Genomic DNA, 26,664 nt, shown 5'->3' with positions numbered 1-26,664 from the left:
AGACCCAGGCCCGCAGGGCTGTCCACGTGGTGCCCCAGCCAGAGCCCCAGCCAGGGCCGTCTGAGCCTGAGCAGGGCTTGGCCCCAGCCCCCAACCCAGAGCCCGCTAAACTGAGACCCGGACAGCTCCGGGCCCATCCAGGACCGGGCCGCTGGGACCCTTTCCCAGGGGCCAGCAGTGCTGGGAGGCTGCGTCCCAGGACCCCGCAGGAGCCTGGCTAAGGAGCCCAGGTCACCCAGAGACACCTTGACCCCTATGTCCTGGGCCCCTGCTGAGCCAGGGCCTAACAGTGCCCCCCACCCCCAGTCATGCCCATGTTTCTGGGTTCTAGGGCACTGGGATCCAGGAACCATCAATACATGCACACGTGCACACACACACACACACACACACACACACACACATTCACACACACACTCACCCTGGGCCTGGCCCTTCAGTTTAATCAGGAAAGGAAGGGCCCAGGCAGTGCCTGGGCCGGGACCAGTACTGAGCCCAGCCAGGGAGCCCGGGCCCTAGGGCCCCCCGACAAGACCACGCACTCTGAGCTCTCTGTAGTTCAATCATTGCTCCTAAAACAGGGCTCCCCGACTGCCGGAAGCACTTGCCCATGGGCACAGGCTGGTTCTAGCTCCCACTGTGGCCCACTCAGGGCTCTGCAGCAGGTAGCGACTTCAGCTGCTCCGGGAAAAAGATGGAGACCAAGGCCAGGGCCGGGTCAGGAGCCACAGCAGAGCCCCCCGGAGCCGGCCCCCCAGTGGGCCTACAAGCCTGGCTCCCTGCCCCCGAGCCCGATGCTGTGGGGTCAGCGCACACCTGGTGCCCAGAGGCTGGCCCGGACCTCCCCGGCGGCAAGGGGGAGACAGGCCGGGCAGGGGAGGCTTGGCCAGCCCGGGGAGCCCGGGAGGGAGCCTCCCTATGAACAATAACACCCAGTGCTTGGGACTTCGGTCAGCATCAGGCAGCAGACACTTGGCCAACCGTGGGCCGCTACCATTTAAATGTGGGCCGTCAGCAAAAGGCCAAGGCCGGTCCCTGCCCCGGAGGAGCTCCCAGGCCGGCGGGAGACAGTCGCCCCCAGCTGTGCCTGCTGGCTACCTTACACTCTATATGTAGGCGGGGCAGCCAGGAGGGCAGTGGTTAGAGCTGGGCCTGGAGTCAACAAGTTCCAGTCTGACCTTAGACATTCCCCAGCCAGGCGATCCCGGGCACGTCGCTCGCCTCAGTTGCCTGATTTTCAAATGAGCTGGAGAAGGAAACGGCCAAGCCCCTCGGTGTCTGCCGAGAAAACCCCAAATGGGGTCACAGACGTGGCTGAGGACTGAACATGCGGGAGAGAAATAGGGCATATTTAACGAAGGGAAAGCAATCGGGGAGGGCTCCCTGGAAGCGGTAGCACTCCGAGTGGCCCACGTGGAGCCAGGGAGGTCAGAGCAGGGGGAGGTTCCGGGGCCAGCCAGAGAGAAGGCCCCGAGCCCAGAGGCGGAGGAAGGCCGGGAGGCCCTTGTCGCTGAATTGACATGACAGGGAGGAGAGGGTGCGGAGGGACAGGTGAGGAAGGGCTCCGAAAGTCAAAGCATTTGTGTTTGATCCTGAGGGCCATAGGGAGCCAGGGGGCGACGTGGTTAGGCCTGAGCTTTAGGAAAATCCCCTCGGTGACTGAATGGAGGCTGGGGAGACTGAGGCAGGCAGACACTCAGCAACCATTGCAGTCATCCAGGAGTGAGGGACCTATGAGGTCATGAGGAGAGAGCAGGTGATCCCCATTGCACAGAGGAGGAAACTGAGGACCTAAGTGTTTGGGGCTGCAGAGGATTAGCAGTAAGAGCACTGACTGTCATTCCCTAGTGCATTAAAGTCCCCACAGCACTTTCCACCCCTTTCTCTCGCCAGAAGGCAGCCCACGGCCTCTCCCTCCCAGGCCCGGCTCCCAACGCCGACCACAATCTCTGGGCCCCACAGGGCTGGGGTTGGGGTTTATGATCTCCAGCCTCTATCTCTCCCCAGGTGATTTTCGATACTAGAGCCAACCCAGGGACAATAGAGAAATCACATGTCCCATAGAATGAGGATGGGTCTGGATTCAAATCCTGCCCATGGTACTTAAAGTTATACAAGCCTCGCCTTGGTTTTCTCATCTGTAAAATGGGATGATTATAATGATAGCATGGCATCTCTAACAGAAGACTAGTTTATTGGTTATTTGCCAAGAGCCAGAGGCTCAGAAGGAGCTCTGTCTAACTTGGGGTGGCCAGGCCTGAACACACCTCCTCATGGGGGAGGGGAGCTGGAGGCTTTCCTCTCCAGCAGAGGGCGCTGCAGGGGTGCGGAGCAAAGCTGGTAACTGCTAAGGGTCCCAGGAAGGAGAGATCTCAGAGACCCCCCACTCCAACTCATCCCTTTATATACAGAGACACTAGTGCAAGAGGGGAAAGGAGTCTTCCAACTGGCCTGCTGGATCATGAGATGTCAGGGCTAGATCACTCGGCCCAACCCTCTTTTACAGATGGGAAAACTGAGGCCCGAGTTCGATGGACATCGCCCTCTGCGGTTTGCCGGATCACGGGACATCAGAGCTGGACTTGACAGACCAGACGATCACAGATTAGGAGAGGGAGGGGACCATAACAAGTTGGCCCTTTAAGCCAGTTCCCCCTCGTTTTACAGAAGCAAAGAAAGCTTGTCTAAGGCTTTCCGAGATCTGGGAGCAGGATTGGGATCAGAAACCGGGAGCCCTTCACTCCTGCCCGGTTAAAGGGCCCTGACCAGGGGACCTCGCTGAGAGGGACCGGATCGGAGCCCCCCGCCTTTGGTACCTCCCTCCCCGCTGGAGGCCTCCCTGGGAGTTCTTCTCTGGACAAGCGACGCCAGAGCTCAGAACTGGCCCTTCTGGGAAGCGATGGAGCCGACCCCCCAGGGTTACTAACTTAGAGCTCAGTTGGGAGATCTCGGGATGCCGCTGACAGAGAAGCCTCTTCCTGGGCCGACGGGTACCGCCCTCCAACCCAGAGACAGCAGGTAGTAAAACTCCCCGTAACCCTCTGCTCCGTAACAAGGGAGAAAGGCAAAGTCCGTGCAGGGCTCCCCTCCATCACCCCTTCTCCATCTACCCAAACTGAGGTGTCCATGGCACCCCACCCGTGGGGGCCCCTGATTGTATAAACTCACTCATAAAAGTTGCCAAGGTGATGTGGAAGGGACATGGGACCTAGAGCGAGTTCTTATTTTATTTTTATTTTCTCCCTGTTGGGGTTAAGTGACTCGCCCAGGATCCCACGGCCAAAAATGTTAAATGTCTGAGGCCAGGTTTGAACTCAGGTCCTCCTGACCTCAGGGCTGACACCTGAGTTTTAATCCGACAGCCACATGCTGCTTGACCCAAGGCGAGCCGTTCTGGTTGGGCCAAGTTTGAGTTTACCTCTCATAAAATGGCAATAATGTCTTTATGACCTCTCCGGAATGGGAAGGCGGGACTAGAGACGACTCGTTATCGAGCCAAACTAGCAGCAGCCAATAAGCTTTTCACAGCATGACCTCGCTCAGGCCAGGGCCATCTGCAGACTGCCCAGGAGTCTGATGTCCTAACCCCGAAGCCTAAGAAATGGGAGAGCCGCTGGCTTCTGGCAGGAGGATCTGCTGATGTCTTGCACTTGCCAGCACCCGAACCTCGCTCTGAAGAACCCTGCAGAGGAGAGGAGAGAGGGACTGGGTGTCTCCCAGCGCGCCATTCCCCTCAGGCCCTCAGATGTCGTCCCCGGGTGGACGCCAGAGGATCTGTTCCAGCGTCTCTCTCTGGAGACCTTTTCTGACCCGCCTTTGTCCGCAGCACCTCTGTCCTTATTTTATATTCACTTAGGTTTATAGCCGTCATTTCTCGAATCAAAAACAAGTTTCTGAGGTAGAATCGACTAGAATCCATCAAAAAGTACTCTTTGGGCATTTGCCTGCACCATGTACTGTGTTAGATGCTAGAGGTAAGGAGATAGAAGACAAAAACAGAACGACGTGGCCCAGCTGGCCTCCCTCCGGGTCACACTCTAAAATCCCACGGGGAGGCAACGCCACAGTGTGGAAGGAGCACTCACTCCGGGTCCAGAGGCCCTCACGGGATCGCAAATAAATCATTCCATTTTCCCAGCTTCCCCGGCGCTAAAATGAGTCTTGCAAAAGCCGAAGGGGGGGGTGTGAAAAGGGACACCCGAATGCCCCATTTGCAGAGCTCAGAGTTGGTCTGGCCAGTCTGGATAGCAATTTGGAACCTGGAGAGTAGTTTGGAACCGTCCCCCTAAAAGTTACTAACGTGTCCCTAGCCTGTGATACACCACGCCCCTGCTAAGCCAATATCCCCCCTCAAAAAAAAGAGGAAAAGGATTCATGTGTACAAAAATATTCAGAGATGTTCCGGTGGAGTCAAAGAACTGGAAACTGAGGCAGGGCCCATCCGCGGGGTGTGGCTGGAAGGGTACATGAATGTGATGGAATCCTGCGGTGGTGGGGAAAAGGATGGAGGCTGGGGTTTCAGACAGATATAGGAACTGATACAAAGGGAAGCAAGGAACGCGGCAATTTGTACAATAACGATATTTTGACAAGATCTTGAATGATCACTGGAGGGACCAGCCACAAGTCCAGAGCAGCCTTGGGAAACCTGATGGTTGCCCCCAAATGAGAGATCAGGGACCCGAGATGTGAGATTCAACTGTATTGTTGGATGTGACCAAAGTCCAAATTTACTCTGCTTGACTGTATGATTGTTGTGAGGGTTCTTGTTATTTTCCCAATGAGGGGAGGCAAGGGGGAGAAAAAATAGATTTGAAAAAATTAAATTAAAAAAATTTTTTTAAGATTTGGACCTATAACCTGCCATCTGGGGGAGGGGTGGGGGGAAGGAAGGGAAAAATTGGAACAAAAGGTTTGGCAATTGTCAATGCTGAAAAATTACCCATGCATATATTTTGTAAGTGAAAAGCTATAATAAAAAAGATTTGGACCCAACCGAATGGTCTCTGAGGTCTCTTCCAGCTTGAGATTTTATAGCCCTCTATAGGCCAGCTCCCCGGCCCAGCCAATCCTCCAACTTCCTTCCCCACCCCAGTCCCAGCTCCACTGCCCAGCCGGGACACTCCCTACTATATGTTAAGCCAGGCCTGCACCCCAGTCGTGCCCCGGGCCCGCCAGGGGTGTGGCCACACGTCTCGGGGAAGATAGCTTCTTGCCATCTGGACGGAAACCAATATCGGGCGACTCTGTGGGAGAGCAGCTCACTCACAAGGCGCTTCGGCCAATTTGTGCAGGCCTTGCCCTGAGCCAGCCCCGCCTCCGTGGCCCGTCTAGCAGGGGAAGCCAGGGCCAGGGCTGTGCACCGCTCGGATGGACGGGATGACCTTTGCAAGTAGGGACACGGCTAGGAAAGTGGAGGGCAGGGAGGCAGGATGCCATCGGTGCCCTTCTCTGGGGCCAGGATTTGGAGACTGCAGAGACTGCAGCAGCGTTTCTCAGGGGCTGAACCCTGGGGTTCCTTCCTGCCTGGAGCTCACCATCGTCCTACGCTGAAGGAAAAGAGAATCTAGGAAGTGACTAACTCAGGAACCCCATCAGCCTATGTGATACATTTTGTACTTATTAACCCACTTACATGTTGTTCTACTGAAAACCCCTTAAGGTCAGGGACTGTCATAGGAGACATACAGTAGATTCTTTGACAAATTTTCATAAGGGCAGTTTTTGTCCAAACAGACACAGTGTCAGGAGCTAGAGTCAGGCAGACTTATCTCCCTGGATCCAGACAATAACCTGTTGTTTTTTATCCTGTTTGCCTCAGTTTCCTCACCTGTAAAATGAGCTGGAGAAGGAAATGACCAACCACTTCAGTGTCTTTGCTAAGAAAACCCCCAACAGGGTCACCGTCAGGCATAAACAAACAACCATTTAACAGAGGTTTAACAGAGGATTGAGACCAGCATCTCATAGCTCATCTTTTTTTTTTTTAATATATGAAAAAGAGCCAAGATTTTTTTCATGATGTTATCTTTCCCTTTTTCCAATACCTCGTAAATTGATCTCTTCTAACCCTCACCGGGATGTGGACTTCCTCTCTGTGCACATGATCCAATCCAATGATTTTCCCTGTCTTTGTTCTCTTTGATGCTATTCTACCCCCTCTAGAGGTACATCCAAATTGATATTAGAATTCAAGCATGAGGACTCAGTTACCCTTAATGAAAAGAATTATTTAAAAAAACAAACTCTGCAGATCTTTTCTGCTTATTTGCGCCCCCCTTTCTGTTCCTATCCTTATGTGCCTTCAGGATAACTTGACTCACTTGGATTCCCCAATTTCAACCGATTTTACCCACCTCTGCTTCTCTCCTATAATTATAATTTATTATTATAATGATTATTTTTAAATTGTATATTGTTATGTATTTATTATATTATATATTACATAATAAAAAAATATAACAAATACCATAACTGCTTTATTGCCCACAAGATTTTGTGAACAAGCATAAATTATAAACCAACATTACCTCAGGTGCCATCTTGCTCCGCTTAACAAGTCAATCTGATTTTTTGACCATGAAGGTACTTTTTTAGGTTCTTGCTATGGTCATTGATTATATGGTAGTTAATTCATTTCAGTTGAATTTCTGGATGAAATGACTATAATCTGTCCCATGGCCCTTCTTCTGCCTGTGACTCATTTTTTGTTTTCAGTAGAAAGTTTGAATGGGTCAGGATCGATTTATTTCAATTGCCTGGCAAATCTTTTTTTTTCTCATTTTTTACTCTTTCTTCTAGCCTTATACTAATTTTGTAAGTTGGTGGTCTTGACCACAGTGCGTTCAGGAATTGACTCCCACGTTGGTGATGAGTCATTTCCCGCTTATTAAAATAGAATGTTCTCGATGCTGATTCATGTCTTGTGGAGACCCTAAGCTTTTTTTTTTAGTTCTTTTTTTTTTTTCTGATTATACATGTACAGTGACTTTTTAAATACACATTTCTTTAGGAATCATGTTGAGAGAGAAAAATCAGAACAAAAGGGAAAAACTACAGAAAAGAAAAAAAAAACAGAAAAAAAGAAGCATGAAGTGATTTATATTCAGTCTCTTTAATTCTTTTTCTAGATGCAGATGGCATTTTCTACCCAAAATGCATTGGGATTGCCTTGGACCGAAACTTTTCATGAATATAATTGCTCATTCATCGTCTCTTGAGGTGAGGTTTCTTCCTCCATAGTCTGCCCTTCTATGGCTTATCTTACACCTTATCCTTCTGGGGTATTTCTCACCATCCTCCTCTATTTCCATCTTTATTCTGAGATCATAGAGTAGCAGACTATACGCTGCCTTGCTTTGCAGGACTACAATGAGTTCTTTTTGTTTGTTTGTTTTAAGGCCATTGGGGCCATACAGCTAATATGTGTCAAAACTGAGGTTGGATTTGAACTCGGATCTTCCTGACTCCAGAGCCTGTGCTCTATCCACTGGGCCACCTAACTGCCCACTAGCTCTAGTTCTTCAGGGAATTTTTCTACTTCCTCATTCTCTGCGACAACGGTAATCCTCTGCAATTATTTTCATGCCCATCTAGATACAAATGCTGGTCCAGAGCTCTTCCTTATGAGAGGATCATGTTCTACTGCCCTTGGATGCAGGATTAACGCCCCCCCCCCCCCAAGGCCTCTGTCCTGAGAGCCTAGGAGGCTTCCTTCCCCCAAGCTCCAGCTCCTCCTTTCTTCTAGATGGGTTTAGTGAGAATACCCCTGGGGAGCAGTTTCCAGGTCACTTAGCCTGGATGTGTCTCTGTTTCCTCACACGTAAAGTGAGACCACGCCACTCAGCGGCCTCGAAAGGCTCCTGCCCGGCTCGAAGCTTGTGATGCTGTGATGTTTTGAGCCTCATGGGCAGCCCCCGACCTCTGGTCGAAGAGTTTCCATTTAGCATGCTGACACCCAAGTTTGAAAATTCTGATTTCCCAGCCTCCTCTGGGGGCTTTTCTGATCACTGCACAAAGGCAGAGGGGACTGACAGCAATCTGTATTTTTCCCTCTTCTACCAGTTGTCATGGCCAAGGGGCTCCCGGTGCTCTCTGGTCTCCGGGAGTCCATCAGAACTCTTCCCAGTAAGACAGAGCCTGGCCAAGCTTGTACCCACCTGGCGGGGCCTCGGAGAATCCAGGCCCATCCCTGTGTCGCACCAAGGACCCTTTGCCAATTCAGAACATGGGCCAGAAAAAGCTGCCAGGTCAGGCTTGCCCTCACACTCAGGGCCGGGGTGGAAGGGCCCTGAACCTTCTTGCCAAACCCCTGCCCACACCTAGGTCCCGCCCTGATGGCCCTGTCCACACACACGCCAAGCACACCACACACACATGCCGTGCACATGTACATGCTACACACATACATGCTACATACAATCACACATGTGAGTGCCGGGGCACACCCCCACACGTCCATAGCCAGGAACTGGGGCCGAGCTTGTCCTGGAGCACCAAACATTCCTCCAACGGGACCCCAGTGTCCAGTCAGACAGTCTGGGAGAGGCCAGAGGCAGAGCTCGCTTCAATCACAGACTTTATTCCTGTTTTGCCAAACACAAAGCCAAGGTTTAAATAACAGAAAAGGGGGCTCGCCCAAGGTACGTGCTTCACACACAAGGGCTGACTCCCGTAGAAGGGAACGGAGCCCAAAGCCGGGCAAGCTTCATCTCAGGGCCCTCTCCTCAAAGGCGCCTCTTCTTCCCATGTTGCTCTTCTTCAGGGACTCCAGCCCTTCCTCCCCAGCGACCAGGGGGCCCAAGGGTGCTCTCGAGGCCTGAGGCTACCCTTGCCCAAGCACGTAGGCCCAGCAGCCTCTCCCCAGGTCCCAAGATAAGCCAGCCAGAGACCACTTCCCAGCCATGCCAGGAGCCCTGTGGCTACGAGTGCTCTGGGATGTCGCCCTATGCCGCCTCTTAGTCCAATGGGCTCCTGAGCTCATCACGGGTCACTGGCTGAGGGATGATTTAAGGGGAGCCTTCTTGGGCTCCTGCTCCAAATGACCTACAGAGGGAGAGGACACAGAGCTGGGGCAGGGCTGGGAGGCTCCATGTTTCTCCAGCTGCCCCTCTCACGCTCTTACCCAGCCCAGGCTCCCTCCTCCCCTCTGCCTCACAGGCACTCCTCCTACTCAGCTCCCAGGCCCGCCTCACCCTCTTGGTCAGCAGCAGGCTCTGGTCCTTCCAAGATGTCATCTGAGCCATCCCATCCTGAAAGGGCAGGAAAGTGTGGTTGGGAGAAGGGGAGGCCAGAGGACAGAAGGATGTAAGTGTAAAAACCAAAATGGGAAAGGGAGGCAGGGACAAGGAAGAGGGAAACTAGGGCCCAACAGGAGCTGGATGGAGAGCTGGTGTCTGCCGGGAAGGAATGTGGCCATCTCACCTTTGTTTCCAGAGCTGGGTGCCCCTAAAGGCCCAGGGCGACGCTGGCGGAACCGCTGGCGGGGGGAATCCCCGGGGCTGAAGGATTCAGAGCCCCTCACCAAAGGGAGCCGGGAGCTCAGCCTCCTCCGCTGCCCACCCGACAAGGTCTCATCCCTGAGGCAGAGAGAGCTCTGGGCCCTGCGCATAGGCCCTGGGGAAGCTAGATCAGGAGAAGACAGAGCGGTAAGGAGGAGGATCACAGGGGAGGCAGGGGCCGGACAAAAGGAGAGAGAAGAGATGGGTCAGGAGCCTGAGTACCTGCACCCAAAGGCTCTTCTTCCCCACTCAAAACAATTCCACTGAGCACTTGCAGGGAGTTCCTTCCTGTGAGGATGATGAGGATAAGGATGGGGATGATGATAACAAGAACTTCTAAGATTTACAGGGAATTGACACAAATTTTCAGGGTTCACTTGTAAAACTAAGCTTCTAAGGGTTAGGACTGTTTCAGAGTGCTTTGCACATATTAGGTATTTAATAAATATTCATGGAATTGAATTAAATAGATGAACAGCTAAAGGAGATGAACAGTTTTCAAAAGAAGAAATGCGATACATCAACAACCAAAAGAAAGACAGCTTCAAATCATGAATAATAAGAAAAGGGCAAATTAAATCATCAAGTTGGCGAGACGATAAAATATAAAAACAGTCTATGTTGGAGAGACTGTAAAAAGACAGGCACACTTTAATATGGAGCTGGCGGAGCTATGAATTGGTCAAATCATTCTGGAAAAAAGTTGAAAATATACTTTAAAAAAGTGACTATTATTCATGCCCATTGGCCTCACAGCATATATGCCCTTGAGGGCAGGTACTATTTAGTGTTTTGTCTTTGGATCCCCAGAGCAGTCTAGGAGTAGACTGTGAGCTAGAGGAAAGTTTTTGCCTTTTCCTTTCCTAGTATCCTTAGTGTTTAGTATAGAACTTAGCATATAACAGGAGCCTAATAAATGTTCACTGGCTAACTATAGTGCCTTGCATATAATAGGCATCTACTACTTTCTGATTGGAATTATACTGTACCTGATCCAGTGATCCTACAACTGAACATTTACTCCAAATTGATTGAAGATAGACAGTAAAACACTAATATAAAGCAAAATATAACTACCACCACTTTGGGGGATAACCAAAACAAAACAAAAAAAGAAAGAAAATCAGTGCCTATTGAAAAGGCAATAAATGGCTGAACAAAATATATTATATGGATGCCATAAAGTAGTATTGCTTTAGAAAGGGATATTAAAAAATAGAAAGGATTCAGAGAAGCATAAGATGACCAAGGTTAACTGATACAAAGGGCAGAATCAAGATGGTGGAAACAGAAAAAGTCTTTTTGTCTAGCTCACCCAGCACTCTTCTTCCACGCTGACCTAGAAAATGCATCAGACCAAAGTCTGACTGGGAAAGTCAAGGAGAAGTCATAATAAGTCATTTCAGGAAAGTTTAAGGAGACAAAGAAGGCTCCAGATACTGAGAACAGAAGCTGACCAGAAGCACTCATGGCAACAACAGTAGGAATTATTCCAGTGCACAGGGACACAAAGAGGATCAAGACAGGGCATGAGAATTGGACAGCAAAGCAGAAAAAGATTTCAACCCAAATTAAAAAAAAAATGATTGTTAAATTTTTTTACATGTAATTGGGAAATATTTAGTGAAATAAATAAAGATTTTTTAAAAAGAGATTTCAGGGGATCCCTGAACAAACACTACAAGAATAAACAGGTGCCATCTGGAAGCTGTCACCCATAATCTAATTCTGGATCATAGATCCAAGGCAGAGAGTAGTGGTCCCCATCACAAGGAAACAGGAGTTCTCACCATGTACTAAGTTACAGAACCATAGCTCTGAGCACAAAAACAGAGGAAAGAGAGTTCTAATCTTTAGCCCAGCACAATAGCCCACAATGGAATAAACTAAGTCAGGAAACCAAGACCAAAGGAAATCCAGTGGTTCAGTCATCTGAACCTACAGAACAGTGACTAAGTCCAGTAGCAGTCTACTCAGCCACACACAAGCCAACAGGCCCAAATCTGGGTCAGAAATCTGCCTAGCTCAGAGCAGGACAACAAACAGATCTCTTCCTGAATCACACCCTGAAAACTTGCAGGCCCCCAGCCTGAGCTATGAAAGCAGCAGAAGGGCATAAAAGAACAGAAGCTCAAATCAACTCTCTCCTCCCCCAGAAGTGCACAAAGCCCAGCACATTTAGAGTCCAAAATCAAAAATAGACTGGAAGGATGAACAAACAAAAAAAGAACTTGACCATAAAGAATTATTTTGGTGATAAGAAAACTCAGTATACAAGGACAAAATAAGAGAATGATCTAAAAGCATCTATTAGCAAAGCCTGAAAGAAAACTGCAGCCTGATCAAAAGTCCAACAAGAATCCCTAGAACAGTTAAAGCAAGAGGTCTTTGTTTTTGTTTTTAAACCTAAAAACCAAATGAAACCTATAAGAAAAAAAAAGATAAGACAAGATATTTAATAGCTTGGGAAAGATTTTAAAATCTCATTGAAGAAAATAACTCTTAAAAATTAGAATTGCCAAGTAAAAGTTGATGACTCCATGAGACAGCAAAAAACAATAAAATAAAGTGTAAAATTCTAGAAAAATAGAAAAAATGTGAAATATTCTATAGGAAAAAAACTGATCTGGAAAACAGATTGAGGAGAGATAATTTAAGATTCACTAGATTATTCCCTTTTCAATGGGGGCGGGGGATAAGGAAAGAGAGAGGAAGAGAATTTGGAACTCAAAGTTTTAAAAATGAATATTAAAAATTGTTCTTACATGTAGCTGGGTGAAAATAAAATAAAATAAAATACTAGATAAAAGGAGAACAACAATAACAAAAAGAATGATTGGATTACCTGATAGCTATGAACAACAACAAAAAGAGCTTAGATATAACATTTTTTTTTTTTTTTTTTTTTGCTGAGGCAATTAGGGTTAAGTGACTTGCCCAGGGTCATACAGCTAGGAAGTGATAAGTGTCTGAGACCAGATTTGAACTCAGGTCCTTCTGACTTCAGGACTGATGCTCTACCCATTGTACCACCTAGCTGCCCCGACATAATATTTCAAGAAGTCATTAAAGAAAGCTGCCTAGATATCTTAGAACTTAGGACAAAGCAGAAACTAAAAGAATCCAGTGATCACCTCATTAAAGAAACCCCCAGATAAAATCTCTCAGGAATAATATAGCCAAAATCCAGAACTCCTAACTCAGGGAAAAAATACTGCTGGAAACCAGAAAGAAAGAATTCAAGTACCCCAGAGACACAGTCAGGATCACCCAAGATTTAGCAGCCAACTCTATATACGCAGCAACTTAAAATATGATATTCCAGGAGGTAACAGATCTAGGCTTATAACTCACAAATAAACACATAAAAGCAGAAATATTAAATGCATCTCTTCTGATCATAATGTAATAAAATTACATTCAATAAAGGGCCTTTGAAGCGTATATTAAAAATTAATTAGAAACAAAACTACTTAATCCTAAAGACTAGGTGGGCCAAAGAACAAACCATCGATACAATCAATAATTTCATTAAAGATGATGACACAAATGAGATGCCATAGCCAAATCTGTGGGATACAGCTAATGTAGTACTTAAGGGGAGATTTCTCCCTCTAAATGCTCACATCAATAAAACAGGAAATGCAGAGGGAAGAAAGCTGAAGAGCAATACACTTAATGATGACAATAAAAAATGAACGCAACACCGAAAGGCAAGAGAATTCTGACCAAATACGACGGGCAAAGTTGGCTCCAGACGGCCGAGATCAGAACGCCCTTCCTTCCTTTTCTGTTAAAAACCGGTGTGTTTGGAAAAGTGGAAAGCTGCACGTGTTCTTGGACCCGACAATTTTGTTAAAAGCTAGCACCTACAGAGTACTTTACGTCTGCAAAGCCCTTCACGCCCATTTTCTTGCTTTATCCCCAAACAAATCTCTCATGTTTCATAGAGGAAGAAAAAGGACCATAATCAACCAGTTATTTCCCCATCAGAGATGGCGTTCAAAACTGAACTCAGAGCTGAGTCCCCTGGTCTCTCATCTGCCCACAAGACAACATGAACTCCCATCGTACAAGGTTTGGCCTGAGAGAAGAGCTGAGGGAAAAGCACCTTTGTAGAAATATGGGACTGGGGGTGCAGAATACTGCATACACTATCAAATACGGTTAAGGGTTGATTGGTTGGGATGGACTCATTGGGTTTTTTTCTTCTTCCTTTGTTCCACAGGGGAAGGAGGGAGATTGATAAATGACAGTGATTTAAAAACAAAAGAAATAATTAAAGGAAGATGAAAAAGAAAGTATATATAACTTTAGATATAATATATATAATGTACATATAATATTATATATATTATATATTATGTGCGTATATATATATAATATATAATATATAATAACTTTTACCAGCCAGTAACCACGCCGGCTTCTCTGCGAGCTGGCCCTATTCTCTGACTTCTGAGCATTTCTCTGGAGGCTGTTGCCGCCGCTATTGCTAACAGATTGGATCGCCGGCTGGCCTGGGAATCAGGAAGGCCAAGGTTCCCGTCACTTTTCTGACGCAGTGACTCGGTTACCCTAGGCAAGTTTCGGAACTTCTCGGCGCCCCAGCTCTGAAGCTGAGAAGAAACAGTACTGTATTGCCAGAGGAAGTCCCCCACCAGCTACGCCCATAAAACCACAGAGGTGAGAAGTATCCCAAGGTTATTATTAGTAATAGTGATAAATGATCGGTGATTCACCAAATGGCAAATTAGCACCATTGTTGTTACCACTCCTGCCTCTGATGCCGGTCTCTAAGCCCGGGCTACCTGGGCCAGGGGAGTCACAGGTCCTGGGTGGCCAGTTCCCTGATATGAGTCTCTCAGTATTCGGAGACATGGGGCTTCCGGGGAAGGAGACCCAGATTGGAGGTAATGGTGGACCGACAGAGCGATGATGAAGGTACACACAGCACAGGATGAGCCCCAGTCCCAGCTCAGTCCCAGACCCACCTGTTTCATTGGCTTCCCTGCCCTCAGGGGGCTCCACGTCCAGGGGGCCTCCCAAGCTCTCAGTGCTGCCGGCTCCCTCGGCCCCTGGTCGGGGTCCTCCATGGAGACCCCCTTCCCTCCTGTGTCTCATCAGCTTTTTGACTTTGTCTGCCAGCCAGCTGCCTTTCCTTGGGGGGAGGAAGAAGGAGTAGAGATGGGATACAGGGAATAGGGGGTCAAGGGCCTAAGACTAGGGGGCATCTCTGGCCGGGGGCCTGCAGGGCATCAAGGGTGTCCAGAGCAGGCCCTGGAGCCAGAAGAGGAGCAAAGGTTGAGGTCAGACGGGAGGACTCACTTGGTCCGGGGTAGGGGTCCAGGCTCTAGCACTCGGTACTGGTCCATAATCTTTTCCACCAACTTCTGCTTTTCTCGTCTCAGAGCATTGAGCTGGTCCCTGCAAGGAGACCAGAATGGGGCCGGATCAGAGACGATGGAAGGGTCACAGGATCACAGACCGACAGCTAGAAGGAACCCAGATTCTGCTTTTGCAGAGGGGGAAACTGAGGCCCAGAAAGGTGAAGTAGCTTGCAGTTAGTTATGACGGACTGTGCTCAAACACAGACAGTAAGGCTCTGGGGGCAGATTTGCACTCAGGGCTTTCTAAGAGTTCCCCCCACTATTCTTAGGGGAATGAGAGGGATCTGAGCAGGCAGGGGGCTGGAGAGAGCGGGTCAGGACGGCCCAGGTGGGGGCCCTCACAGGTACTCGCGCTGCTCTCGGTGCAGGTGGTCCCGGCTCTCCAGGCTGCGCTCCATGAGGCCTCGGTTCTCCCGGCTCAGGGCCTGCACCTCAGCCAGTAGCTGCCGATTCTCCTCCTCCTGGGCGGCCCTCAGCTCGGTCAGCAGCTGCCCCCAGCCCAGCCCAGATGGCGCAGGTGAGGGCACAGCCCGAGGCCATGCCCCCAGCCCTTGGCCATGCCCCCAGCCCACCTTCCCCGCTGCCCTGAGCCCACCTGGCACTGGGTGGTCAGCCGGCAGACACTGAGGTCCAGCCTCTGGTTGGCCTCCCGGAGGCCCTGGCCCTGGGCCTCCAGCTGTGCCCGCTCTAGCTCCAGCCTTGCCAGCCGGCCCCGCAGTTCCCCCCGTTCGCCCTGGAGCTCCCCGCGCTCCCTGGAGGCCTCAGCCAAAGACACCTGGGCCCTGTGAGGAGAAGGTGCGGGTGGGGAGGAGCTCCCCTTGTCCTCTCCCCCCCAGCAGCCCCAGCAAGGACAAGGAGAACCCGGGCCCAGCGTCTGCGGGGAAAATGAGAGGCTCCGGACAGGGAGCCCAGGGAGGCTGGGAGCAGGGATGGAGGGAGGCCGGGTCGGGGGTCAGCTAGGCTGGCACCTCTCGTGCTCGCTCTGCAGCCGCCGGAGCTCCTCCTCCAGGCCCCGCTGGTGCAGCCTGTCCTGGGCCAGCCTCTCCCGCTCTTCCTGCAGAGCCACCGCCTGGGCCTCCACCTGTGCCCTTTGGGCCTGCAGCTGCTCGTGCCTGTGGGTTGGAGGGGAAACAGGAGACAGGTGTGTGAACGGGGATGTCCCGAGAAGGGGGCACAAACCGGGATCTGGGCCCAGAGCCCTCCTGGGGCTCTGTCTAAGCAAAGTAGACTAGATGATAGCTGACATCCCCCATAGAAGGTAAGCTCCTCCAGGGAAAGGACTGGGCGTTTGTCCATTCTTTATATCCTTCCTGGGCAGCTGGGTGGATAGAATACACGGAGGGGCTAGAGCCAGGAGGACTCATCTCCCTGAACTCAAATCCTGCCTCAGGAACTTCTTAGCTGCGTGACCCTGGACAAGTCCCTTCACCCTGCTTGCCTCAGTTTCCTTATCTGTAAAATGAGCCAGAGAAGGAAATGGCCAACCAGTTCTCTATCTCTGCCGAGAGAACCCCAAATGGGGTTACAAAGCCACACACAATTGAAACAACTGAACAACTGTATATCCTTACCTCTGCACACAGTAGGCACATAATAAATGCTGGTCAGACCAGATGGTACATTCAGATCATGGAGATTTAATATTGGAAAGGACGTTCAGGGCCGTCTAGTCTGACTAGAGGCCCAGAGGGGGAATAGCTTACGCAGAGCCATAGAACCCATAGTTACTCTAACAGAGTAACTGTTAGATGCTGATTGATTTTATTTTCCCCACCATGGGACACTCAGGTGGTCTCTAAGGGCCTCCCACCTCTAACATTCTAAGACTTAAGGTAGAAGGGCAGAGGAAGAGCAGGGGTGGGAAGGGGCCAGTGGGAGGATGGGAAGGGGCCAGTAGGGGGATGGGAAGGGGCCAGTAGGGGGATGGGAAGGGGCCAGTAGGGGGATGGGAAGGGACCAGTGGGGAGATGGGAAGGGGCCAGTAGGGGGATAGGAAGGGGCCAGTAGGGGGCATGGGATGGGGCCAGTAGGGGGATGGGAAGAGCCAGTGGGGGGATGGGAAGGGCAAATGGGCTGGGCTCACCTGCCCTGCAGCTCTTTGTGGGTCAGCTCCAGCTCCCTCAAAGTGGCCTTCAGCTCCCGATGGCGGCCCAGGAGGCCCTCCAGCTCTGCCTCCTGCCGCTGCTGCAGCCGCCCCAAAGCCTCATGGTCCCTTAGCAGCGCCTGATGCTGGACCCACTTCTCCTCCTGTTCCCGCCGAGCCCCTCGTATTTCCGTGTCCAAAGCCCCCAGTCTCTCTCTTAACTCTTGGCTCTGTTGCTCCAGCACAGCTTTCTCTGCCTGAGGAAGAGTTAGGAAGGATGGGAAGAGGAAGAGAAGGAAGAGAAGAGGGAAAGGGTGAGGAAGAAGAGAAAAAATAGTAATCATCCTGCAGCAGTGTAATGGTTAGGCTGTCAGACAGGGAAACTGAGGCTGCAGCTGACCTTACTGACAAAGGGCATACAGGTAAGGAGCCTCATTGATCTCAAGCTGGAAGGGGCACCACAAACCATCTGGCCCAAACCCTTCATTTTTTGAAGGGAAAAAAAAGTTGAATTAAGTGCCCCAGGTTATATGTATTCATCGTGAGCGATGAGACTGAACCCCAGTAGACGTTAGGAAGATCAGGCTGTGTTGGTCTGAAGAAGGCAGTTAGCTCAACATAAGGAAGATAATAAATAGAATCAGTCGTTTTAATAATATATATTTTAAATAATGCGATTATATCGAGAGATGCTGAAAAGCCTTTTCAATAATCTTTTAATGTTTCGACATTCATTTTGTAAGATTTTGTGTTTCAAATGTTTCTTCCTTGCTCCCTTACCTCTCTCCTCCCCAAGACAGCAAGCAACCTGATAAATAGGTTTTAAACATGTTCCATCTTTGTCGTGTTGTACAAGAAAAATCAGACCAAAAGAGGGAAAAAGCACGAGAAAGAAAAAAAACAACAAATCAACATGTTTTTTTAAAAAGTGAAAATATTATAAAAACAACAAATCAACATTTTTTTAAAAGTGAAAATATTATGATTTGGCTGAAAAGACTTTTGACAAAATCCAACATTTATTTCTATTAAAAAATCTGCATAAATCACAGAAATGAGTGGACTTTCTTTAAAATAGCAAATAGCAATTATTTAAGTCCAACAGCAAATGTTACATGTAAAGTTAGAGGGCTTTCCCATCAGATCAAGGTAAATCAAGGACACCCTGCATCACCACTATTGCTAGGAATGATAGATAGCTATAACAAAAAGGCAAGAAAAAGAAACTGAGGGAACAAGCACGGGGAAAGAAGGAACAAAATGATCATTCTGCAAGTCATATAATGGGATACTAAAAATTTTTGAGCATCATCCAAAATTAAATAATGAATAATTTCAGCAAAGTTGAAGGCTGTAAGATAAATCCAAATAAATCACAACCTTTCTAATCCATTAAACCAACAAAACATAACAAGAAGAACTAGGAAGAGAAATCCACTTGAAATAAATATAGAAATTATAAAATACTTAGAATAGAAAGATTCCAAAAAAATCTTAGAATAGAATAAAGACTATACTTTATCTAAGTATTTTATATACTTCATATACTTAGAATAAAGTATATTATTTATTCTATTCTATAAAGTATAAAATACTTAGAATAGAAAGATTCTAAAAAAATCTTAGACTAGAATAAAAACTATACTTTATCTAAGTATTTTATATACTTTATATACTTAGAATAAAGTATATTCTTTATTCTATTCTATAAAGTATAAAATACTTAGAATAGAAAGATTCTAAAAAAATCTTAGAATAGAATAAAGAATATGCTTTATCTAAGTATTTTATATACTTTATATACTTAGAATAAAGTATATTCTTTATTCTATTCTATAAAGTATAAAATACTTAGAATAGAAAGATTCTAAAAAAATCTTAGAATAGAATAAAGAATATGCTTTATCTAAGTATTTTATATACTTTATATACTTAGAATAAAGTATATTCTTTATTCTATTCTATAAAGTATAAAATACTTAGAATAGAAAGATTCTAAAAAATCTTAGACTAGAATAAAGATTATACTTTATCTAAGTATTTTATATACTTAGAATAAAGTATATTCTTTATTCTATTCTATAAAGTATAAAATACTTAGAATAGAAAGATTCTAAAAAATCTTAGAATAGAATAAAGAATATGCTTTATCTAAGTATTTTATATACCTTATATACTTAGAATAAAGTATATTCTTTATTCTATTCTATAAAGTATAAAATACTTAGAATAGAAAGATTCTAAAAAATCTTAGCATAGAATAGAGAATATTTTATACTTAGAAAATACTTAGACTATTTCTAGCAGAAATAGAGGCCTGCAGGGATGGTGACACAGCTGTATAATCCTGCTCCTGGTGAAATCAAGGTTTATAAATCACTTAAGCTCTGGAGTTCTAAGCTGCACTGGGCTAAGGCAAATGTGCTTCTCAAGTCTGGCAACAAAATGTTGAGTCACTGTTGGGGGAAGGGCACCAGGCTGCCTAAGGAGGGGTGAAACAGCCCAGTTGAAATCAGAGTAGGTCAAAGTCTGTGTGCCAATCAGAAGTGGAATCAGGACACTGTATTTCCAGCCTGGGCAAGATAAAGAGACCCGATCTCAAAACATAAAATAAAAAGGAGGAGGAAAGAAAGGAAGGAAGGAAGAAGCCTGGATAGAGAAACATTAATTGCTCATGAGTAGGAAGAGTCAACATAATAAAAATGACAATATTATCTAAACTAATTTATTCAGTGCTGTTCCAAATTCACATCAAAAAAATTAAAAAGAAAAAAAGTGTTTGAAGAAACAAAAAGTCAAAAATCTCAAGGGCAATAATGAAAAAAATAGGAAGGGATTCTATCATTGCAGGTTCTCAAACACAGCATTATGGGAACATAAAGCAGTAGACATTAAAATGATTGGCCATCGGTTTAAAAAAATGAAGCAGAACAGATTAAGTATACCACATACAAAAGAAAACAAACACAGAAGCATCATGTCATAAACTCAAAGACCTCAGTTACTGGGGAAACTATCTTACAAAAATGGAAAGAGAGAGGACTGTAGGAACGGAGTGTGGACCACAACATAACATGCTCACTCTTTTTGTTGTTTGCTTGTATTTTGTTTTCTGACTCATTTACTTTCTTTTTTTGATCTGATTTCTCTCGTGCAGCAAGAGAATTGTATAAATATGTTTATATATATTGAATTGTTTGCCATCTGGGGAATGGGGGAAAGGAGGAGAAAATCTGCAACATGAGGCTATACAAGGGTCAATGTTGTCAAATTACCCGTGCGGTTTTAAAATTCTCACTTCCAAAATATGAAAGGAATTGATTCAAATTTGTAACAATAAAAGCTATTTCTCAACCAATAGATAAATGGTCAAAGGATATAAACAAGCGGTTTTTGAAGCAAGAATCCAAGCTATCAATTATCTTGTGAAAAATTATCCGTGCGTATGTTTTGAAAATAAAAGGCTTTATTTAAAAAAAAAAAAGACATTGACCACCACAATCCCATAATAATTAAAGTATTTCATCCACATCAAAAAAATTCTGGGAAAACTAGACAGCAGAAATTACTTTTACCTGGGCAGAGCCCAGTCCCCCTGACTGACTGTATACATATACCATATACCAAAATAAGCTCCAAATGAATACATGACTTCGACATTAACAGTCACCTTATGAACAAGGAAGAAACTACCTCTTGGACCCATGGAAACAAAAAGACTTCCTGACCAAACAAATGATGGAGACGATAGCCCAAGATAAACCGGACAATTTGAATTATAGCAAATTTAATTTTTTTGCATAAACTTAATATAGTGATGATTAGAAAGGGGGAAAGTAATAAGGGAAAAAATCATGCTACACGTTTCATTTCCAAGAACTGATTCAAATTTATAACACTGAGGGGCTTTCCTCAATAGGTAAGCGATCAAGAGATATGAGCGGGCAATTTCCTATGGAAGAAATTCAAGCTATTAAGAACCATGTTCTACATCAGTAAGAATTAGAGAAATACAAATTAAATTTGAAGTCCATCCCACCCCTATCAGATGAAGCAACGTAATTAAAGAGGAAAATGACAAATGTTGGAGGGGCTGTGGAAAAATAGGCATGTTAACGCCCCGTTGGTGGAGCTGTGAATTATGAGTCCAATCACTGGAGAAAGCAATTTGGAACTATGTCCAAAACAATTACCAAACTCCACATGTCCCTGGAGCCAGTTAGCTACTATGCCTCTACTCCAAAGAAGTCAGAGTAAGAGAGAAAGGCTCTATATGTTCAAAAAAAGTGTTTAAGTAGCTTTGTGTGTGTGTGTGTGTGTGTGTGTGTGTGTGTGTCCACCAAAAAAGGGATTTCCTCTTGGGGAACCGCTAAACAAATTGTGGTGGATATAGGGAGTGGAATCCTATTGTGTAAAAAATTAATGAGAGATTTACAGGGAATTCTGGGTAGTACAAACAGAAGCAGAAGAAAGAGAGCAGAGGCAGGAGGATACTTTATACAGTGACAATATTATAGAAAAAAAGGACTTTGAGAGACTTCAGAACTAACTCCGATGGAGACAATGGTAAGGCACGAGGCCAAATGAAGGAAAATGTCAAAATTCTCCTCCCTGAGAGGGGACAAATGCAGAAAGAGACATGGTTTCTGATGTGGTGAGTTTTATTTTTGGTAAAGTTTTTGCTTTATTTTTGAAAGTTTGTTTGAATGGGGCAGCTAGAGGGTGCAATGGATAGAGGACCAGACCTGAGTTCAAATCTTCCCTCAAATACTTAACACTTCCTAGCTGTGTGATCCTGGGCAAGTCACTTAACCCCAATTGTCTCAGAAAAAAGGAAAAAAAGTTTGATGGAGGAAAGGGAGAGAGAGAGAAGGGACAGATTTGTTTTTTAAATACTAGTTACTTGAAAAATAAAAAAAAAAGTTTTAAAAGAAGGGAGAAAAAAGTATCCAGAGGCTGTCAGATCAAGACGGAGGTCCACTGAGACCCACCTTTATTCCTAGATCTTATGTTTCCCTTGATGGAGAGAGAAAGGAAGAGGGAGGGCGGAAAAGAGAGGAGCGTGGCACAGAGAGGAGATGAGAAGGATGAGAAGGTGAAGGCTGAAGATGAGCATGGGGTCATAGGGAATCCAGCAGTCACCTGGAAATGAAGGCTCATCAAAACATGTGCCAAAAGTCACCTAGTGAGCAGCGCCCAGCCCCCCTGACTGACTGTGCGGGGACAGGGAAGAGAGGAAGAAAGGGACCGTCCCAGAGGGCAGAAGGGTCCTCCCTGGCTGGGCCGGGGACTCACCTGGAGGTGGCTGCTGTGCTCCTGAGCCCGGCTGCTCTGCAGCTGCAACTCCTGGACCCGGCCCTGCAGAGTCCCCAGCTGGCCCTCCAACTGCCTCAGCTGCCCCTGCAGAGAAGCCTTCTCGGCCGCCAGGGCTGCGTTCTGTCCAGGGAGGAGAAGTAGGGTTAGGTTCCGTCAACTCACCCGTCCCAGCACAGCCCTGCCAAGCCCCAACTCACACTGCGCTCCACCGCGATGAGCCGCCCACTCAGGGTCTCCTGGACCGCCTCGGCTGCAGCGGGGGCCTCTGCGGCTCTCCCTGGCCCAGGGGGGTCCTCTGCCTTCAGCCTCAAGGAAGCCTGGTGCTGGAGCTGCAGGAGAGCAGCCCACGGGGTCAGCACTGGAGGGAGGGGGGGACCAAGGAGAGGGACAGCTCATGGGGTCAGCACTGGAGGGAGGAGGGGGGACCAAGGAGGGCAGCCTACGGGGTCAGCACTGGAGGGAGGAGGGGGGACCAAGGAGGGCAGCCCATGGGGTCAGCACTGGAGGGAAGAGGGGGGAAGGAAGAGGTGGGACCAAGGAGAGCAGCCCACGAGGTCCGCACTGGAGGGAGGAGGGGGGACCAAGGAGGGCAGCCCACAGGGTCAGCACTGGAGGGAGGAGGGGGGAAGGAAGAGGTGGGACCAAGGAGAGCAGCCCATGAAGTCAGCACTGGAGGGAGGAGGGGGGACCAAGGAGAAGGACAGCTCATGGGGTCAGCAGTGAAGGGAGGAGGGGGGACCAAGGAGAGCAGCCCATGGGGTCAGCACTGGAGGGGGGGGACCAAGGAGAGCAGCCCACGAGGTCAGCATTGGAGGGAGGAGGGGGGATTGAGGAGGACAGCCCCCGGGGTCAGCACTAGAGGGAGGAGGGGGAGCCAAAAGGAAGGAGAGCAGCCTTCCAGAGATCAAGATCCTGCACCCCATTAGACAAGCCTGGGCTCAGGCTCCCATCATCTCTCACCTGTCCTATGGCAGTAGGCTCTTATTGAGCCACCCTACCTCCCAGGCCAGGCCAGTGCATCCTTCATTCTGTGGCCAAAGGGATCTACCAAAAACTCAGGTCCCTTCTCAGCAATCCTGACAAGCCCCATGCTTCGGCCTTGAAAACTCCCCACTCCCTGCCCCCCGCCCCAGCTTTCTCCTCCCCGCACTAGAATTAAGCCCCCTCCACACCCAGTCTTGTCCCCTTGGCCTTCCCTGTCTCCCAGGCTTGGAGTGTTCTCTCCCCTAAACTCCCCCCTCCCCAGCATGCGCAGACCCTTCAAAGTTCTCTGGGCTCCCCCTCCCCCCCAGCCTCACTTCCCCCTCAAGTGCGTCTCGTCTGGTCTGTTCTATGTGCACGTCCACATGCATAATGTACACGGAGGCATTCACACAGACACATATCTATAAACTGTCTCGTCCAATAAAATGCCAGCTTGAGGGAAGACCTGATTCCGGCACCTAACACGGTGTCTGACGCATAGAAACAATAACATGCTTATCAATCAACCCATGGATCAGCTCAATGAGGAATCGTAATAAACCACTGAATGTCATTGACCCTACAAAGGGGGCCGCCCACCAGCGGATCAGGCCCCTCATCACTGGAAATGGGGTTTTGTGGCAAAAATTCTCAAGTTCTTCTTCATCTCATTTTACAGATGTGGAAACTGAGGCAAGCAGAGTAAAGTCACTTGCCTAGGGTCATGCAGCTAGCATACAACTGAGGCTGCATTTGAACTCCAGGCCTGGCATTGTATCTGCTGAGCCACCTAGCCACCTAAACTTTAAGCCTAAGAAAATGGAGGGATGACTGAGGGCTTCTGAGAAGCATGCGATCTGGATGGACTGATTCAGAGGGAAGTAAGCAAAGCCAAAAGAATGAGCAACAACTTAAATGAAGAGACCGTTAAAAACGGTTCCCCGAGAAGCAGCTGAAAAACCGTTAGGGCCTAGAAAGCAGCCGAAGCCTCTCCCGCCCTTGCAGAGAGGTGAAGGGCAAGAGGGGCTGGACACCGAAGACACCGTCAGGCAAGCTCACCGTCTCGCTTGTCTTGGCTGAACTTTTCTGTGACGATGATCGTGAAGGGGGAGGTATTACGTCAAGAAATTGACGTCATATGTAATGATGTAGAAATAATTTTAAAAATTAAATTTAAAAAATGAAGGGCCAGACAGGGGTAAGGAAAAAAATCAAAGGAGGAGAAGGGGAGGCTTTGGGGTGGAGGCTGACTCTGCCGTGACTGTAGGGTCACGGCTTCTCACCTGATCCTCCAGGCCTTGGATCCTGGCCTTTAGAGCCATCATTTCCTCATCCTTGGTAGCGAGGGCAACGCGAGTCTCTTCTTCCAGACGCTTTTGCAGAGCTTGGGACGCCCTGTCCGGGGATGGGGGAGGAAGGACATCACTCATCCCTCTCGCGCTCACTTCCAAACCTCAATCTCAGCTCTCTAAGGCTAAACCCTCTGCCATCTCCCTCCCAGCCCAAAGCCCCAGGCCCCGACTCAAGTGTTGCAGAGCAAGAGGGACCGTACTGGGATAGGAATCCCCCTCAAACATGCCCACTGAGCGGCCATGCAGAGGTGAACACCTCCAGGGATGGATGACTCGCTATCTCCGAAGCAGCCCGTTCCACACTGGGATAGCTCAAGTGGTTTATCCCACCGTCAAATTGAAATGTCCTTCCCTTGGCAACCTTCTCCCAGCACAGAGCTGATCTTTCCTCTTTCTGCCTCTCCCCTCTTTCCTGTCTCCATTCTCCAGCTCCTTCCTGGGCCCAGACCCACCTCTCCTGCTGCTTCTCCTGCTCCCTCAGCTGCTTGTCCCGATCCTGGTTCACCTGCTCCAGCTCCAAGCGCAGCTCTTCCAGCTGGCTCTTCAGCTGCTGACTCTCGACCACTCTCCCCTGCAGCTCCTACGTGATCAAAGACTAGGAGGTTAGGACCAGGAAGGGAAGGTGGTCAAGCACCATTCCATTCAGTTTAGTTTAGGGGAACTTGTCAGGAAAGGGAGGGCAGAGACCTGCAGGAAGAAAGCAGGACCGAAGGACAGTGAAGGAACAGAGAGGGCCGGGAGCCAGGGGGAAGCCTTGGACTGGATATTTCAAGATGCGGCTCACAGCCTGCGGGACCTTTATCATCAAGTCTCCAGGGAGTCTTTCAAGGGAGAGGCTGTGGTGAGTTGATTTCCCTCAAGGCCCGTTCTGGCCCTGACATTCTATGACCTTCAGAGCCTGAGTTTCCCTGTCTATAAAATGAAGCCAGAAGTCCCTGCCTTGTGCACCTCACTACCCTGAGGCCCAAGCAAACTACCAGGGCTTAGCACAGTGCCAGGCATGCAGTGAGCACTTAATGCATGTTTATAACTAATTGACTGAATTAAAGAGGGAGGAATGGGGCCATGTTCTAGTAGTAGTAGTAGTAGTAGTAGTAGTAGTAGTAGAGTAGTAATAGAGTAGTAGTAGTAGTAGAGTAGTAATAGAGTAGTAGTAGTAGTAGTAGTAGTAGTAGTAGTAGTAGTAGAGTAGTAGTAGAGTAGTAGTAGTAGTAGTAGTAGTAATAGTAGAGGAGTAGAGGAGTAGTAGTAGTAGAGTAGTATTATTAGTATATATTATTAGTATTATTACTATGCAATAGTAAAATTATAGGACCTGGTACCAGGTTCAAGTCCCAGCTCAGAAATGACAAGATAGGCAGATCTCAGGCAAGTCCCAGGACCTCATGGAGCAAGGGATGCTTTGGGGCAGCACCTCCCCTGACTACAACCCCACTCTAGCAGTTCCATCAAGTAGCCAGCAAGCCTCTGCTTACAACCCCAAGGAAGGCAGTAACTACAGAATCCCTGCAATCTGCAGACCTAAATTTAAATTCAAACCCAGATTCTGCAACTTAGTAACTGAGTGAACCCGGGCAAGTTGTTTCCCCAACACTACAGCTTTTTCTGCTTAGACCTAAAAGACAAAAAGGAAAGGAAGACGGCAGAGAAGCAAATTTCCCTTCTGTAAGGAAAACCTTCTGAACAAGAGCTATCTATACAAAAGTGGATTGGAGGAAATGAAGGGAGGGAAGGAGGGAAGAAGAGATGAGGGGAAAGGGAAAGGGAGGAAGAGGAAGTGACAGAAAAGGAAAAGGGAGAAGAAGGGACAGAAGAGAGTCAGGAAGGGAAGGAGAAGGTAAAGAAGGTCATTGAGGCATTTCTTTTTTAAAATACAAAGAAAGAGAACTAAAGAAAGGCCACAAGGAAGCACAGACAAGAAGGACAGCTTTGAAAGCTACAGGCTGAATGTGTTATATACTTAAAAAGAAAAGACAAGCTGGACATAACAAGAGATAGGAAGACTTTTTTTCAGTCCTTTTAGTATGTAGAAATGCTTATTTCTTTTTAGCATGTTAAGT

At 47.7% G+C, this 26,664-nt stretch overlaps 1 protein-coding gene across 1 annotated transcript in view; it reads right to left on the bottom strand.

Moving 5' to 3' along the window:
- Nucleotides 1-8,561: 8,561 nt before the first annotated feature.
- CCDC88B (coiled-coil domain containing 88B) overlaps nucleotides 8,562-26,664 on the bottom strand; it is a 45,518-nt gene continuing 27,415 nt past the window's right edge. Inside the window, exons 19-31 of the mRNA XM_051966919.1 lie at nucleotides 25,057-25,184; nucleotides 24,536-24,647; nucleotides 22,487-22,618; nucleotides 22,269-22,409; nucleotides 16,974-17,230; nucleotides 15,859-16,002; nucleotides 15,486-15,672; nucleotides 15,233-15,378; nucleotides 14,829-14,927; nucleotides 14,495-14,661; nucleotides 9,424-9,624; nucleotides 9,195-9,251; nucleotides 8,562-9,045 (exon numbers count right to left, since the gene is read on the bottom strand). Of these exons, the coding sequence (XP_051822879.1) occupies nucleotides 8,990-9,045; nucleotides 9,195-9,251; nucleotides 9,424-9,624; nucleotides 14,495-14,661; nucleotides 14,829-14,927; nucleotides 15,233-15,378; nucleotides 15,486-15,672; nucleotides 15,859-16,002; nucleotides 16,974-17,230; nucleotides 22,269-22,409; nucleotides 22,487-22,618; nucleotides 24,536-24,647; nucleotides 25,057-25,184 (1,827 nt within the window). The 3' untranslated portion in view covers nucleotides 8,562-8,989. The remainder of the gene's footprint in view (nucleotides 9,046-9,194; nucleotides 9,252-9,423; nucleotides 9,625-14,494; nucleotides 14,662-14,828; nucleotides 14,928-15,232; nucleotides 15,379-15,485; nucleotides 15,673-15,858; nucleotides 16,003-16,973; nucleotides 17,231-22,268; nucleotides 22,410-22,486; nucleotides 22,619-24,535; nucleotides 24,648-25,056; nucleotides 25,185-26,664) is intronic.

Source organism: Antechinus flavipes, chromosome 6, assembly GCF_016432865.1.
Source record: "Antechinus flavipes isolate AdamAnt ecotype Samford, QLD, Australia chromosome 6, AdamAnt_v2, whole genome shotgun sequence".
Classification (NCBI taxonomy): domain Eukaryota; kingdom Metazoa; phylum Chordata; class Mammalia; order Dasyuromorphia; family Dasyuridae; genus Antechinus; species Antechinus flavipes.
This window is presented reverse-complemented; position numbering and strand designations above follow the sequence as displayed.